At 41.0% G+C, this 12,653-nt stretch overlaps 1 protein-coding gene across 3 annotated transcripts in view; it reads right to left on the reverse strand.

Annotated features, from left to right (window-relative positions):
• LOC117554078 (dynein heavy chain 11, axonemal) overlaps positions 1 to 12,653 on the reverse strand; it is a 42,943-nt gene that overhangs the window by 7,648 nt on the left and 22,642 nt on the right. For all 3 annotated transcript variants that reach the window (XR_004570219.1, XR_004570218.1, XM_034228316.1), the window contains exons 56-74: positions 10,963 to 11,196; positions 10,656 to 10,802; positions 10,425 to 10,538; positions 10,193 to 10,336; positions 9,211 to 9,393; positions 8,990 to 9,091; positions 8,746 to 8,880; positions 7,314 to 7,487; positions 6,942 to 7,177; positions 6,202 to 6,324; positions 3,472 to 3,676; positions 3,166 to 3,330; positions 2,813 to 2,953; positions 2,105 to 2,275; positions 1,550 to 1,672; positions 1,064 to 1,257; positions 838 to 986; positions 631 to 758; positions 93 to 320 (exon numbers count right to left, since the gene is read on the reverse strand). Coding sequence is in view for 1 of the 3 variants with exons in the window: in XM_034228316.1 (XP_034084207.1) it covers positions 93 to 320; positions 631 to 758; positions 838 to 986; positions 1,064 to 1,257; positions 1,550 to 1,672; positions 2,105 to 2,275; positions 2,813 to 2,953; positions 3,166 to 3,330; positions 3,472 to 3,676; positions 6,202 to 6,324; positions 6,942 to 7,177; positions 7,314 to 7,487; positions 8,746 to 8,880; positions 8,990 to 9,091; positions 9,211 to 9,393; positions 10,193 to 10,336; positions 10,425 to 10,538; positions 10,656 to 10,802; positions 10,963 to 11,196 (3,096 nt within the window). In the remaining 2 variants the exon portion in view is untranslated. The remainder of the gene's footprint in view (positions 1 to 92; positions 321 to 630; positions 759 to 837; positions 987 to 1,063; positions 1,258 to 1,549; positions 1,673 to 2,104; positions 2,276 to 2,812; positions 2,954 to 3,165; positions 3,331 to 3,471; positions 3,677 to 6,201; positions 6,325 to 6,941; positions 7,178 to 7,313; positions 7,488 to 8,745; positions 8,881 to 8,989; positions 9,092 to 9,210; positions 9,394 to 10,192; positions 10,337 to 10,424; positions 10,539 to 10,655; positions 10,803 to 10,962; positions 11,197 to 12,653) is intronic.

Genomic DNA, 12,653 nt, shown 5'->3' on the forward strand with positions numbered 1-12,653 from the left:
GAAGAGAGAGGAAGAAAAACAGATTGGAGTGAACTCAAATCCTCATTTCTTTTAATCGAATGTAATGCATTGCTTTGAACGTTTCCACACACTTGATTGAAGTGGTTGAGGGCTGCATGCAAACTGGCATTCATGCCGGTGGGGGGCTCATTGGTGATCTTGATGGCGCTCTCCAGGATGCCTCTGGGGATCACGTGATGCTCGGGGCTCGATGCTGGTTCTCCGGTGATGAACACTCTGTAGTTCTGGTGGCTGTCCACCGCTGCTGTCTCCAGAAGAGCATCGAGAGAGGGCAGCCAGCGAGCCACCAGGTGCACATTCTGAAGAATTGGACATAATAGATCAGATAAATGTATGTTTAGTTATGCTCGTGGTTCATTTGTGTAATAGTCATGGTCAAATTGTCCTGCCATGGTCTGAATTAGTGTGAAATTCGTGGAGGACTCACTTGGCCGCAGCCTTCTCCCTTTTACAGGAGGCATTTAAGGAGCTGATTTAGCCAATTATGGTTTTTATTGAACCAAATTGAGTTTATTTCCTTGCTCAGGGGATGAGATAATATCATTAGGCGCATTACAGGCTTGCTGGAAGAGCTCTGCAGTTAGCTAGTTGCTGGATAATGGATCCTACCTGCAGAATGACCCAGTGTCCCAGTTTAGAGGCGCTCCCCAGAGCCCTCTCAGCCACCTCCTCCTGCCCCTGGCCCAGGGAGACGTTGTGCAGAGTGCCCTGCTCGATGGAGAATCCCAGCTTCAATCCTGCGCACAAAGGGGATTTAGGACAATAATCCCTACCAGGTGACAAGGATGTTTAAATAGCAAACAATGCGAAAAGTACCTAGTTTTTCCACATCTTTGAGGGGATTCACTCCAGGTGAGAGGATGAAGAACACCGGGGTGGAGGAGCTGCTTTCCTCATACAGCTTGTCAAACTCCAGCCTGGCAGCGTCCACGTATTTTGCTCCCATGCTTTCCTCCACAAAGGACCTGCCAGGAAACCATTTAGAGGGATTTAGTGATATACAACACCTATAAATACAATTGTTCTTTGGTCATTTACATACCTCAGTGTATAGGTGATCCTATCAGGGCGAAGGGCTCTGAAGATAATAAGCTTCTGGAGGGAACTTTTATTCTTCCAGTCATGGGGAAGTCTTTCCTTTTCAGGACAACTGGACTCAACGATCTTCCTCCAACGCTTCGGGGAGCTCTCCATGTCTTTGTCCAGTCCGACGAAGCCCTCCATTGTAGAAATTGTCTATATCCAGATAACAGATTTTAAAGATCTCTCTAATCAGACTATAAGATAAGATAAGGGACATTTTTGCGTTGCAGCATAAAAAAAAGGCATTGCACATAAGTAGAAATTAAGAGAGTAGAATTGAACAATTCTAAAATGTAAACATCTCAAAGAAGAAATAAAACAGCATTTAAAAGTAGAAAATATACAATGGTATGTAGTGATGAACTGATGGCTAACAAGAATAGAAAATGTGACCATTAAGCTGGTGACATCACATATAAAAGCATGTTATTGGCATTGACTGTACCTTAATGGCTCCCCAGGCATGTGGAGAGAGGAAGGACACGGGACTAACTTTGCACGCTTCCACATGGAAACGCAGTAGGAAGTCAAATTCCTGAGCATCAATCAGGCCCTGCTTGAGAGCCATCTGAGGGGAAGGAAGAGGAGCAGTTTGTAATGATCCATGTTGTATTGATTTCTTTTAAATCATTTCCACCGAAATAAAAAAAAAAAAAACTGCAAGAAAACTCTGGCAGGTGGGTGTTCCAACTCATAGAGGCTGAGAAATGGCTTCTATATGTGGAATAGCCACATGAAGGGCAGCCTTCAGAGCTGCACCATTTCTAAGATGATAACAGTTGGCGCAATGACAGATAATTGCATTATGCCATCAGAACCAACCCCCTGTCAGAACCCAGTGTCTGAACAGCAGCCGTGGAGCAAGGTGGGAGAGGTAATCAATAGCAGCGTATGGTCCTGCTGACTGCTTTTAATTGAAGTTAATGTGTGGGCAGAAAAGTACTTTGATTGATGGGAATGACAGGACGCCCCACCTTTGAGGCGGCCCTGAGTCCCTCACCTGGAAGGCAGTGTGTGACAAGAAGGTTAACTTGTCTCTCTCAAACAGGCCCTGGCTGGTGTACAGGAATACAGAATAGGTGATGGCCTCAGTCAGGGTGTGCACTCTGGTCCTCACATCCTCGTCCCATTCTGCACGCTCCATCGCTTTGTTAAACACCGAGTTAAAGGTCTGGAATACAACCAAAGAGATACAAGCATTTCATTCCACATAAGACTGTTAAACACCTGGACTTTTCAAAGAACATCCATAACATTCATCTGTTTGCAACTTACACATTATTTATCTAATATATCATATTGCAATTACTTGTATATAGACTCTCCTTGCACTATTTATATTCTATTTTATTCATATTTACTTGCACTATTTTACCTGTTGTATTGTGTTGCACTGTTGGAGGAGCCTGTGACCTAAGATTTTCATTGACATAACTACACTGTAGCTATGTACGTATGACCAATAAAAGCCTTGAATCTTTGTATTTAGACAGATTCTCACTTGGTAGGAGCTAAAGAAAAAGCTACCATTTTTGGCATAGAAGTATATATTTAAGCACATTTTACAGACAGGGCTATGCCTTAAATCTTAATCATCAAGAAAAATGAACACATTTAATGGAAACTTGGTCAGAAAGGACTGATCACTGTTTGAAAGCGCTTCAAAAACGATGCGTCCCCTGAGAGGATTCAGGGGTGAAGGTTTCACCTTGAGAGAAAACTGGTACATGGGGTTAATCTTGCTGAGGTCATTGATGATGAAGAAGAGGAGTGAGGCTCTCTCAGCTGCTGGGCGGTAAAGTTCTCGAGCCTCGTTGATCTTTGTCTCGTTCTCTCTGGCCTCCACCACCTGTGTGTTCCAATTGCACAACATGAGCTATTAGGCTCGCAGTCATGCTCCAAATCCCTCTCATTACACATGTTCCTAACTCACACCATTTGCGGCTCATGCAATAAAATGAGGAGCTTGCCGTTGTGTGACATTCAAAAACACTTGAGTGACAAAAAAACAACAGAACATGCACTTGGCTACCGTTGCAAAACTTGGTGTAATAACCTCACCTTGTACTGAATGTGAGCGGCCGTGCTTTTGGCGTTCTCGAGTTGCTCCACCAGAGAAATATCACCGAGGAAATTACCGTGGGCTGCAGAGAGGCGACTCAACAGGTCGTCCTCCAACCTCTTCAGTTCAATCTTAAAGTGGTTCTGCTGGCTGGTCAGCTCCATCTTAGGAATCGTACACAAAACAATTCAGACTTTTCCATTTGCCATTATGAACTGATGTTTTCAATGTAATCATATCATCGATAAAAGTCCTAACCACAGGTTTAGCAGTCTATATAGTTCATCAAATACCAATGGATTTACCTTTAAGGCCTCTAGGTCGGGCCTCTCGCGGGACACCACCTGTCCCAGCAGCTGCTCCTCCAGGCCCACAGGAGTCACTGTGAAGTTGATGAGGGTGGTCTGGGCCTGCAGCTCAGGGGGGAAATGGGGATTGGCCAACTTGGTGTGGAGGATGAGTTGAAAGTTGCTGTTGTTTTCACACTCCTTGCCGCCAATACGAATATACCTGGATAACAGAAGGGTACACTTACAAAATATATATAGCTGAAAGCCAATCAAAACGTAAGGAAAGGCTACGAGTGAAACATTCAATGATTAACAGAAAGTACATCTCATGATTTATTTCATGAAAGTTGAAGTACTTTAAAACGTGGAAAATGCAACTTTACTTTATTGTATACTACAAATGTGGATCTACAGAGTTAGCTTTTTTTGTCATATTCAAAATAAGCACCATATGAATTCATGTCTGACTTTTATTGCAGCATAAACAAGAAGTCCCAGAAGGAGGAAATCTAACAGCTACTGGTATTTTTACGACCAATCTCCATGACAATGAGCCAATTGATAAAAAGTTTCCGAAAAAGTTAGTCAATAGAATGACTAAAAACGACTAATCCAAAGGATAATAGTGATCTTTCATGTTTAGAGTTGTTGTTTACGGATCAAAGACCACTTTGCAGGAAACAGTTCTTTTTTCTCTTTAACTAGAAAAAAAAATGGAACAGCAAAAACGGCAGCAGAGTTATATTTGCCTTGGTTTGTTGTGTATTCCCAGCAGTAGACTTTAAGAAAGGGAAACATTAATGATGATGGGATCTAGTCTAGATGATTAGAAACATCACCAGTGCTTTCCTATAAAAGACAGTGCAGGGGATTTCAATTGAGATTAAATGATAATGACTGATGATTATGAACCAGTAGATTATTTGTACGGCGGCAGTGCAAACACTCCATTTTGTCTTGACTATCTTAGCCTATTGAACTCTCACTTTTCATGCATAACAACCTCAGCAGAGGAAAGAACTTCACTCCCGCTCCGAATGTCACTCACACTGTAGACAAATACTCATGAAGAATTAAGAAAGATTATCACCACAGCGGCCAATATTTATCTCTTCCTGCATTTCAATTAAATTAGCGATGGCTTGACGAACTTGGTGGCTTCTCATTTTTCTCTAATTACCCCTTGGATGTCAGGCAAGGCCCCAATTTTACAACACAGGTTCCTCATGGCCTGGGTCTGGTTCAACTCTATATCTTCACAAGCCAGAATTAATGTACTATTGATAGAACCATTACTCCACCAAATTAAAGTCCTTGCTGATGGATTGGCTTGTAGTCTTCCGTCAGCCATGAAAGGAATAATTAGTATTCATTACTTCACACTCTACAACATTCCAATTATTAATGAACTTCAGCTGTGGATCCCCACCAGATCCATCATGGCTGCCCGCGCAGGTTGTATTAATCATCGACAGAAACAAGTGTGCGGGTCATCTACAGGGGAAAAACTTATAATCAGATTTACTATGATGAATTGTTACGTCTGGACAGACAGGGTTTCAGAAGAAGTTCAACGACCATGTGCCAAGAGATTCAATATTCATGGTCATGCATAGATCAGAGCAAGAAAGATGTAAACATTTTTGAGGTGAGAGTCAAAGCAGAATGTCAATATGTGGTACTTTCTATTTATACTGCTGCTGTTTGTCCCTTTAAGAACATTTGCTGGGTTTTGTGCGTTATAGGGTAATTGGTAACCGTACAAAGGTAATTACAGAGCAGCTATTTTGGTGGCACCGTGAAGTGGATAAAGTGGGTAGCAGTACTCATGTTTGAAAATCAGGTTTGACAGCAGATAGATTTACCAAATATAGGCTGTTTCAAACAAGTGCTAGTATGGTTAGCATGTATAAAAGCTAAATCATTTAAGGATAGTAGCACTACTGATAATGTCTTGTTCATAATTAAATACAATACCCATATAAGACCTGACTACTTAAAATAAGTCAAAAATAATCCAGATGCATCTTAGTGGAGGTTAAATAGAATCAGTTATGTTCCTGTTTCTGAATAAATGCCGGCAAATCGACATTATGAATTGATTGAAGCTGAATTGAGTTTGCCATAATGATGGAGGACCCCTGAATTTAGTGTGTAGCAGGCCATCTTTTTGTAGGAGACAGGAGTCCTTATACATAACCATGACTGTCCTCAATTCAGCTTTTACACTTAGGCCCAGCTGTTTAATATTCATCACACCTAAAGAATATGAACACACAAATATACATCTATCACCCGTCTTGAGGGGCCAATCAATATGCTGGCCTCAGGGATTCAGAACACGTGCTGCAAATTCATTAATAATCTAAAGAGTGGGCAATAATAATGCGTTCAGTCATGTCTTACTGGTGTTTCAAAGCTCAGTGAGACTCAACCATCTGGCAAATCTGCTCCTATTGTCCAACACCACAGAGACATGGGGACGAGTTGTGGGCATATTGACTCGCGGATCAACAGGGATACAAATACTGCACATTGATTAAAACGTGTGTGCAACAGCCCCTTGGGTGGGGTAGATTAATGCATTATATACGTTTTATTTTAATCCATGAAGTACAACAATGTCATTTTTCAGTACTAACCTAACAAAACAAAGCTTTTACTATTGATGCTGGATTAATGCTTTATATACGCCTTTGTTTTAATCCATAAAGTACAAAGTAAATGTAATGTTTTAGTACTGACCTTCCTCTCTTAATAGTGTTTCTCCCCAGCAGAGGCTCCAGGACTGGGTCTACCTTCTCCGGCAGATTCTCTAACAGTACTGTTTCACCACAGGCAAGGGCTTGTTCAATCACATCTAGATACCTAGGGAGTAAGACAGGAAACGGAATAAAAGGGATGAAACAAAGATGGAAGGACATTCGTGTTTCTATGCTACCATATTTTAGCAGTCCATGTAGATTTTGTTAGACAGAGAGGGTTTAGCCTCCGTTAGAAAAATATCACTCGTCACCGGCTTGAGCTTCAATAATCAGGAACATGTATTTATCATCCTTGCAAGAGTGGAAGTAGTCATCACATACATAATTATTCCCAGAACAGTGTCCTTCACATGGTTTATATACAAGACAGGGTGTTATTCAGTCACAAGATGCATGTACACCGGTTCAAAGCAGTATACAATGTTTAGTTCAGATTAGCTAAAGCCCACGTAAGCAATAAACATGACAGTCATATACTTCCATAGAGGCTGAATCATCATGTTAATCGTTGTCACATAGCTATCAAATGCCTAAAACGTGTCCTGACGCTCTTCCAGGTTATCCTACATCCGGTTACGTACACAGCTACGTAGGGCCTTTGTTATCATGTGCTACTAATAAAATAAAACAGAAACAACAACAAACGTATACATTAAAAACGTGGAAAAACTGCAATTTTCTGGCGATATTAACTGCCATCAGATGACATCCTCTTCTCACCCCTTCTGTCCATGCTGCACCACCCTCAGCTCTGACCCTAGCCGGTTTCTGATCCACTTGACGCCCTGCTGCTGCGGGTCGATGATGAGCGGCCAACGCTCACTGGTGGTCAGGATGGAAGCGTTCTCGGTGGACATCCTATCGTTTGGCAGGCCCTGGTTATGCCAGGCAGCCACAGTGGCATCATCTGTAAGCATGAGGATTGGATCCAAGCCGTCTGTCAGGGGTACGGAGACCTGGAACAGAAAGCCAGCGATGATTTCACTCTAGTTGGAGCTTTGGCAGCAGTACACAGATTCTGCTGTGGATGTTTATGGAGAGAAAGATTTGACTCTCCAAACACAAAGTCTGTTGAATAAGCGTTAGCCTTACTTTCTGAGAATGGAGGAAAGGGATCCATGCGTTGTTTCGAAGCTCCACGCGATACTGTCTTGTGAAGTAACCCATGTAAGAGACGAAGGCTGAAGTGATGAGGACATCGCCACACAGAGTTCTCTGTTGCTTTTCGTACTCAACAATTGCCTGGGACCAGCGCTCCTTCTCTGACTGGAAGACAGAGGAATCTGGGTTTAATATCATATCATCACAGATAAAGGGACAATAAGACAAACTAGCCCATTTGGAGACAGAATGAACTGTAGAACTGAAGAAGAATCTCCACTGCAGGGAAATGTACTTCATTTATTACTGCATTTATTGCACAGATTAAGAAGATGGAAGCAGTAAAGCATACAACGGTAATTCTCTTAAAATAGCTTTGGAAGTTTGGCTGTAGACCCGCTCTGCATCAATTTAGCATTCATTTAAACCTTCAATACTGTGACTGTGACAGTACTACAACAATAAATCATGCATGGCATTTTCTTACAAGGGGCTGTGGATCTAGAATATGTCACATAATACATTTTCAGACAGTTAAAAATCACTATAATTTTACTCTAATGCCTTATGGATTGCCTGTAATATCACTCAGTCTGGGGTGAGACATTGTTAATTTCCAACAGCTGTTGAGGCTTTGAGGTAAGTTAACGATTAAATATAGACGGCCTGATTTATTAGTCTGAACACTATTGCTTCCAGGTCAATGCCATAAAGACTAAACATTTATCTTGATATGCTTAAAAGCCAAGCTGTTCCATGCAAACCGCATTTATTTTCTGGCATGAGGAAACGTACAAATGGCCATCTTTTATTTCATTTTAGCATCCATAAAGATAATAAATACTGTAACCTGAAAAAGGCACGCATAGAAATGCAAAACAGTTTAATAGAATATTCAACAGATAAGCAGCAATAACATTCATATATTCAGATTATACAACTTCCCCTTGATACTTTAAAAAAATAATAATTGAGAATTCATTAATATTACAAATAAAATCCATCCAGTCTTACAGTGACACAGTACACACACATTCTGTACATACTCTACTCTCTACTGCGTTGACTGAGAGCAGTGTTAGTGTAGCACTCTTGCCATCTCTCTCCCTTTCTGTTTGGAAAGCATTCAGACAGCCGGTTGCCCAGTTCAGCCATGCGTTGTCTGTGGTCCAGCCCTCTCTACCTGTCTCACAAGTCCCCAGTTTGCTGCTGGCGGAGCTGTTAAATCTCCCTCCGCCTGAAGTACTCACACAACCATCGGACTAGCTTGCCAGGAATGGATATAACAACTTTCTAGTCCAGATTACTGATGCAAGTCCATTACCAGCGCCTTTCCATGCATGCCTCCGGCTAATTGACAGTTTACTCTATGCCAGGTCTGCCCCAATGACACCAACACACTCCTCTATCTCTCCTTGTTTACCTCTAAGCCTTTGACCAGTCGGTTGGCCAGCTCTATGGTCTGGTTGGTGCGTTTCACCTCCTCCTGACAACTGAGTTTCTCAGCTGTAGCTGCTTCAACCTGAGTTGTGAGGCTCTGTAGGGTTGCATCAAGATCCTGAGAAACAAACCAAAGGAAGCCATGGAAATTAGACAGCATTACAAAAATCTAGCTTTTACAGTAGGATGTCTTAATTGAGTTTAATTATAACATTGAGTGCACTCACCGCCAATTTCTTTTGAACTGTTAACCTTTTGGCTGTAGCTGTGTCTAGTTCTGCATTAGCTTGTGATAATGCATGCCTCTTAGGAATGACCTCACAATAAATCTGCAAAAAAAGAGTCGTACTTTACAAAGGTTCTACAAGGATAAAAACACCTTTTTGCGGAATATAAACAAAATGTAACATTTATTGTAACTACAACTTATCTGAAGGCATTTCCTCACCTCGTAGTACCGGACAATGTTTAGAGCCCAGGCACAGAGACCGGCTGCAGCTGTAGATTTAGTCCGAACCAGATCAGGGTGGAACTGTGGATTTTTCAGATATTCCTTTTTTACCACAGTCAAACAGACCTCGGGGACGTGCTCCTTGTCATACGACGTCAGGGCCTGAAGGAAATCATCCACCTGACAGGCGTTAACAAAGATACACATTAATACCATCTCCAGTGTTTTGCGCTGGCAGCAGTCTATAATGAGATTCTGTAACAAAGATCTGACTTATTACTAAAACCAGAAAGTGAGACATACAAAAGATTTCACATATCAAATATGGTTTATAATTTGTTTGTGTTCTCCATTAAACTGCACACAAATGATATAATCTCTTTTGTAATAAGATCATTCTGAACACAGTTGCTATAGACTAATACTTGGCAGGGGTATTGGAGGAAGGCAGACTGCAGATCATCATAATGGAAAAGCATAGTGGTCGAACACTGAATGCATTTTATTTAAAAAACAACAACCTGTATCTTTATATGACTTTGTCTTCATCTTTTCCCACCTACAGCCACTTTTAAGGATCTACAGTAAGTGAAAATTAAATAATAAAAAAGGCATGTATCAGATGCACATGCATTTTCTACCAATGAAACATTTCAGATAACCAAATACATAAAAGATCTACTGGGTCTAAAATGACAATATAACTGCTTTTGGTAAGAAAAAACATCTCATATTCATGCATAATCCTACAGGCTTTTAAAAACCAAATAATCATTGTTATAGCCACACTTGCATTAATAGCAGCTAGAGGTTGCGAGTGGGGCCGACACACTTGCTCCCCTACTGAGCGAGCATATTCATAAAGCCATTGAGCTGTAATGTGTGCATTGGAGAGCCGGGCAGGGCCAGGGTCAAGGCCCACACACAAATTAGATTGGCATTAATCAGGCAGATGTGATTGACATGATGACAGCTTAACCTTGCCCATGAAGGCCCGCGCCGCCTTCCAGCTCCGATCCTTTGGCACCCGACCGCGGGGAGCGAGCAGCACCATCACAGCTGCTGCCACGTTGATCACTGCTGCTGGGGGGTTTGGGAAGGCCTTCAGCTCAGTAAGATTCACCTACAAAATCATCACACACAATATATTGTCTTTAGGATGAGTGAAGATTTGAAAGGGTCTTAGTTTTTTTGTTGATAAAATGAAGCACCTTGTTGAGGGTGTCCAGTGCTTCTGTTGCAGCTGCTAAAGATGGCTCTGCCTTGGCTAAGTCACTTTCACAGTCCTTCTGTTTGACTAAGACTTCTGCCTTTATGACAGCAACCTGTGAAAAAGCAACCATCATGAAGAGCATCAGAAAATGAACATGTAGGGAATGGTATGGTAGGGAGAGTGTCGTGCCTAAGGTGAATAAAAACCAATGATGGATATGATTTCAAACCTTTTGTGCCTCGATATCTGCAGCCTCTCTCTTGCTGCTAACCTTCTCAGTCTGAAGTCCGATCTTTGTGATGAGAGCCTCGATGTTCTGGTTTTTACAGGTCAGCTCCGCTTCTTGGGATGCGAGTTTAGCTTTAAGATCATCGACCTAAAACACAGAAAAGGGCTTGTGTAATATCCTTAATGTCAAGGCAAAACCCCCACTGTGGGAATAAAATATCTAATAATAGTACTATTCCAAATGTTACGTTACCTTCTACCTGAAACCCACCATTTGACTCCCTACAGTTTATAATAAAGACATTTACCTGAGCGGCCGTGGTTTGGAGCTTTTGAAGGCCGCTGTCAAGTCGGTTCATCTTGTGCTGGAGCTGAGCTCGGCTCTTCTCCAGAAGGTTTCTGTACAGAGTGATTTGCTGGAGAAAGCTCTTGGGGGTGGTGTAATTGTACCTCTTCTCATTGCGCTGGTATTTTTCACTTGCCTGGTTGACACTGGTGTGAACGTAGGCCATGAAAAGACTGATGGATTCCTGGACGGCAGGCTGTAAAAATAAGCAGACAGGGGGGGCGAGGGGAGAACAGGGTGAGCTGAATTGAGTGGAGTTTAACACCCCCAACCTGGTGGGGAGTGAAATATTATCTTCATAAATGTTGAATTCATCTCCAAGTTTTGCCATCTTACTTGGCCGGCCCTGACTTACTCAATCTGAAATGTAGGTGCAGCTAGCAGGAATGATTAGGCTTTGAAACCACTGTGAAAATAATGTGTTTAGACCACTGACATGCAGCTTGTAAAACATGCGCAACGTTTACATTATCTCTGATATTCTACAACTTTCTAAACACCGTCTACAGCGGCTGTTGGACTACATTTCAACTAGGTATTCATCATGTGGTGCTCAATGACACAAAGCCTCTATTAATCATACAGTTAGCGATCAATTAAAGCAAAAACAAATGAGCAGACAATGCAGGGATCAAACCTAACCATAACTCACAAAAAGCCATTGTTAATGATCATGGAGCCAGTAGGGGGGAAAAAAATCATTATTAATTAAGATCTGACATAATGCTTTTTGACAAAGCATGCTAGGTTCAGTTGAGATACGAAAGAAGTTCTCATTGATTAGTAGCCTGTAGCTATTAGTGGGTTGTGATTTCTAACTTTAAATAAATGATCATTTCTTGTTTCCCAGCCTCTGTAGGAAGATAAACAATCATTAAAGACTTAAATATACATTAATATGACATATTGTTTTGTTTCAACTTTTCAAAATGTATTATATATTAATGCACATGAACTAAAACTAACACAAACTCCTTTCTGCAGACAAAAGAAGATTATTAATTATACAAGTCCCCCTTTGATTATAAATTGTTATAAGTATAACTTTACTACGGCTGCCACAAACAAATATATATTTGTATTAACTTCTTAATGAATTGCTATAACATGTCAGAGAATGGGGAAACTTGCGCAAGGTAATTTTGTTATATACCTTGTTTTTAATGACCAAAAATACAAATAAACAGATTATGTTCAGTTGACAATAATTTAAATATATGCAGTATATATATATATACACAAAAAATGTAAGCAAAAATACATTTACTATCTCTTTCCTTTAAAATACCTAAAAAAACTATCTATAATGGTAAAAGCTATCAAATAATTTAAAAAAGCAGATGTATTAACTCTGGATCAACAAAAAGATGAATAATTGTAGCTTTAAGAACTACCCTCATTAGTACTCATCTACTACAGCTGCTACAACTATAACTCAAACTTAGTACTGTAGCTGCATTTAATACTATTGCTTATGTACAAGTGCTCGAATAATACCACAACTTCTCAGGCAGTACAGCTTGGAGCCTCCACACACAGACAGATGTACACACACTAGTCTGGCACATGTTCACATATGAGATGACACTTCCTGGTTGTGACAGCTGTGCCTCCTTAGAGGGTCGTTATGGGACTAATCACTCTTCTCTCATT

This window comes from Gymnodraco acuticeps, unplaced genomic scaffold (genome assembly GCF_902827175.1).
Source record: "Gymnodraco acuticeps unplaced genomic scaffold, fGymAcu1.1, whole genome shotgun sequence".
NCBI lineage: Eukaryota > Metazoa > Chordata > Actinopteri > Perciformes > Bathydraconidae > Gymnodraco > Gymnodraco acuticeps.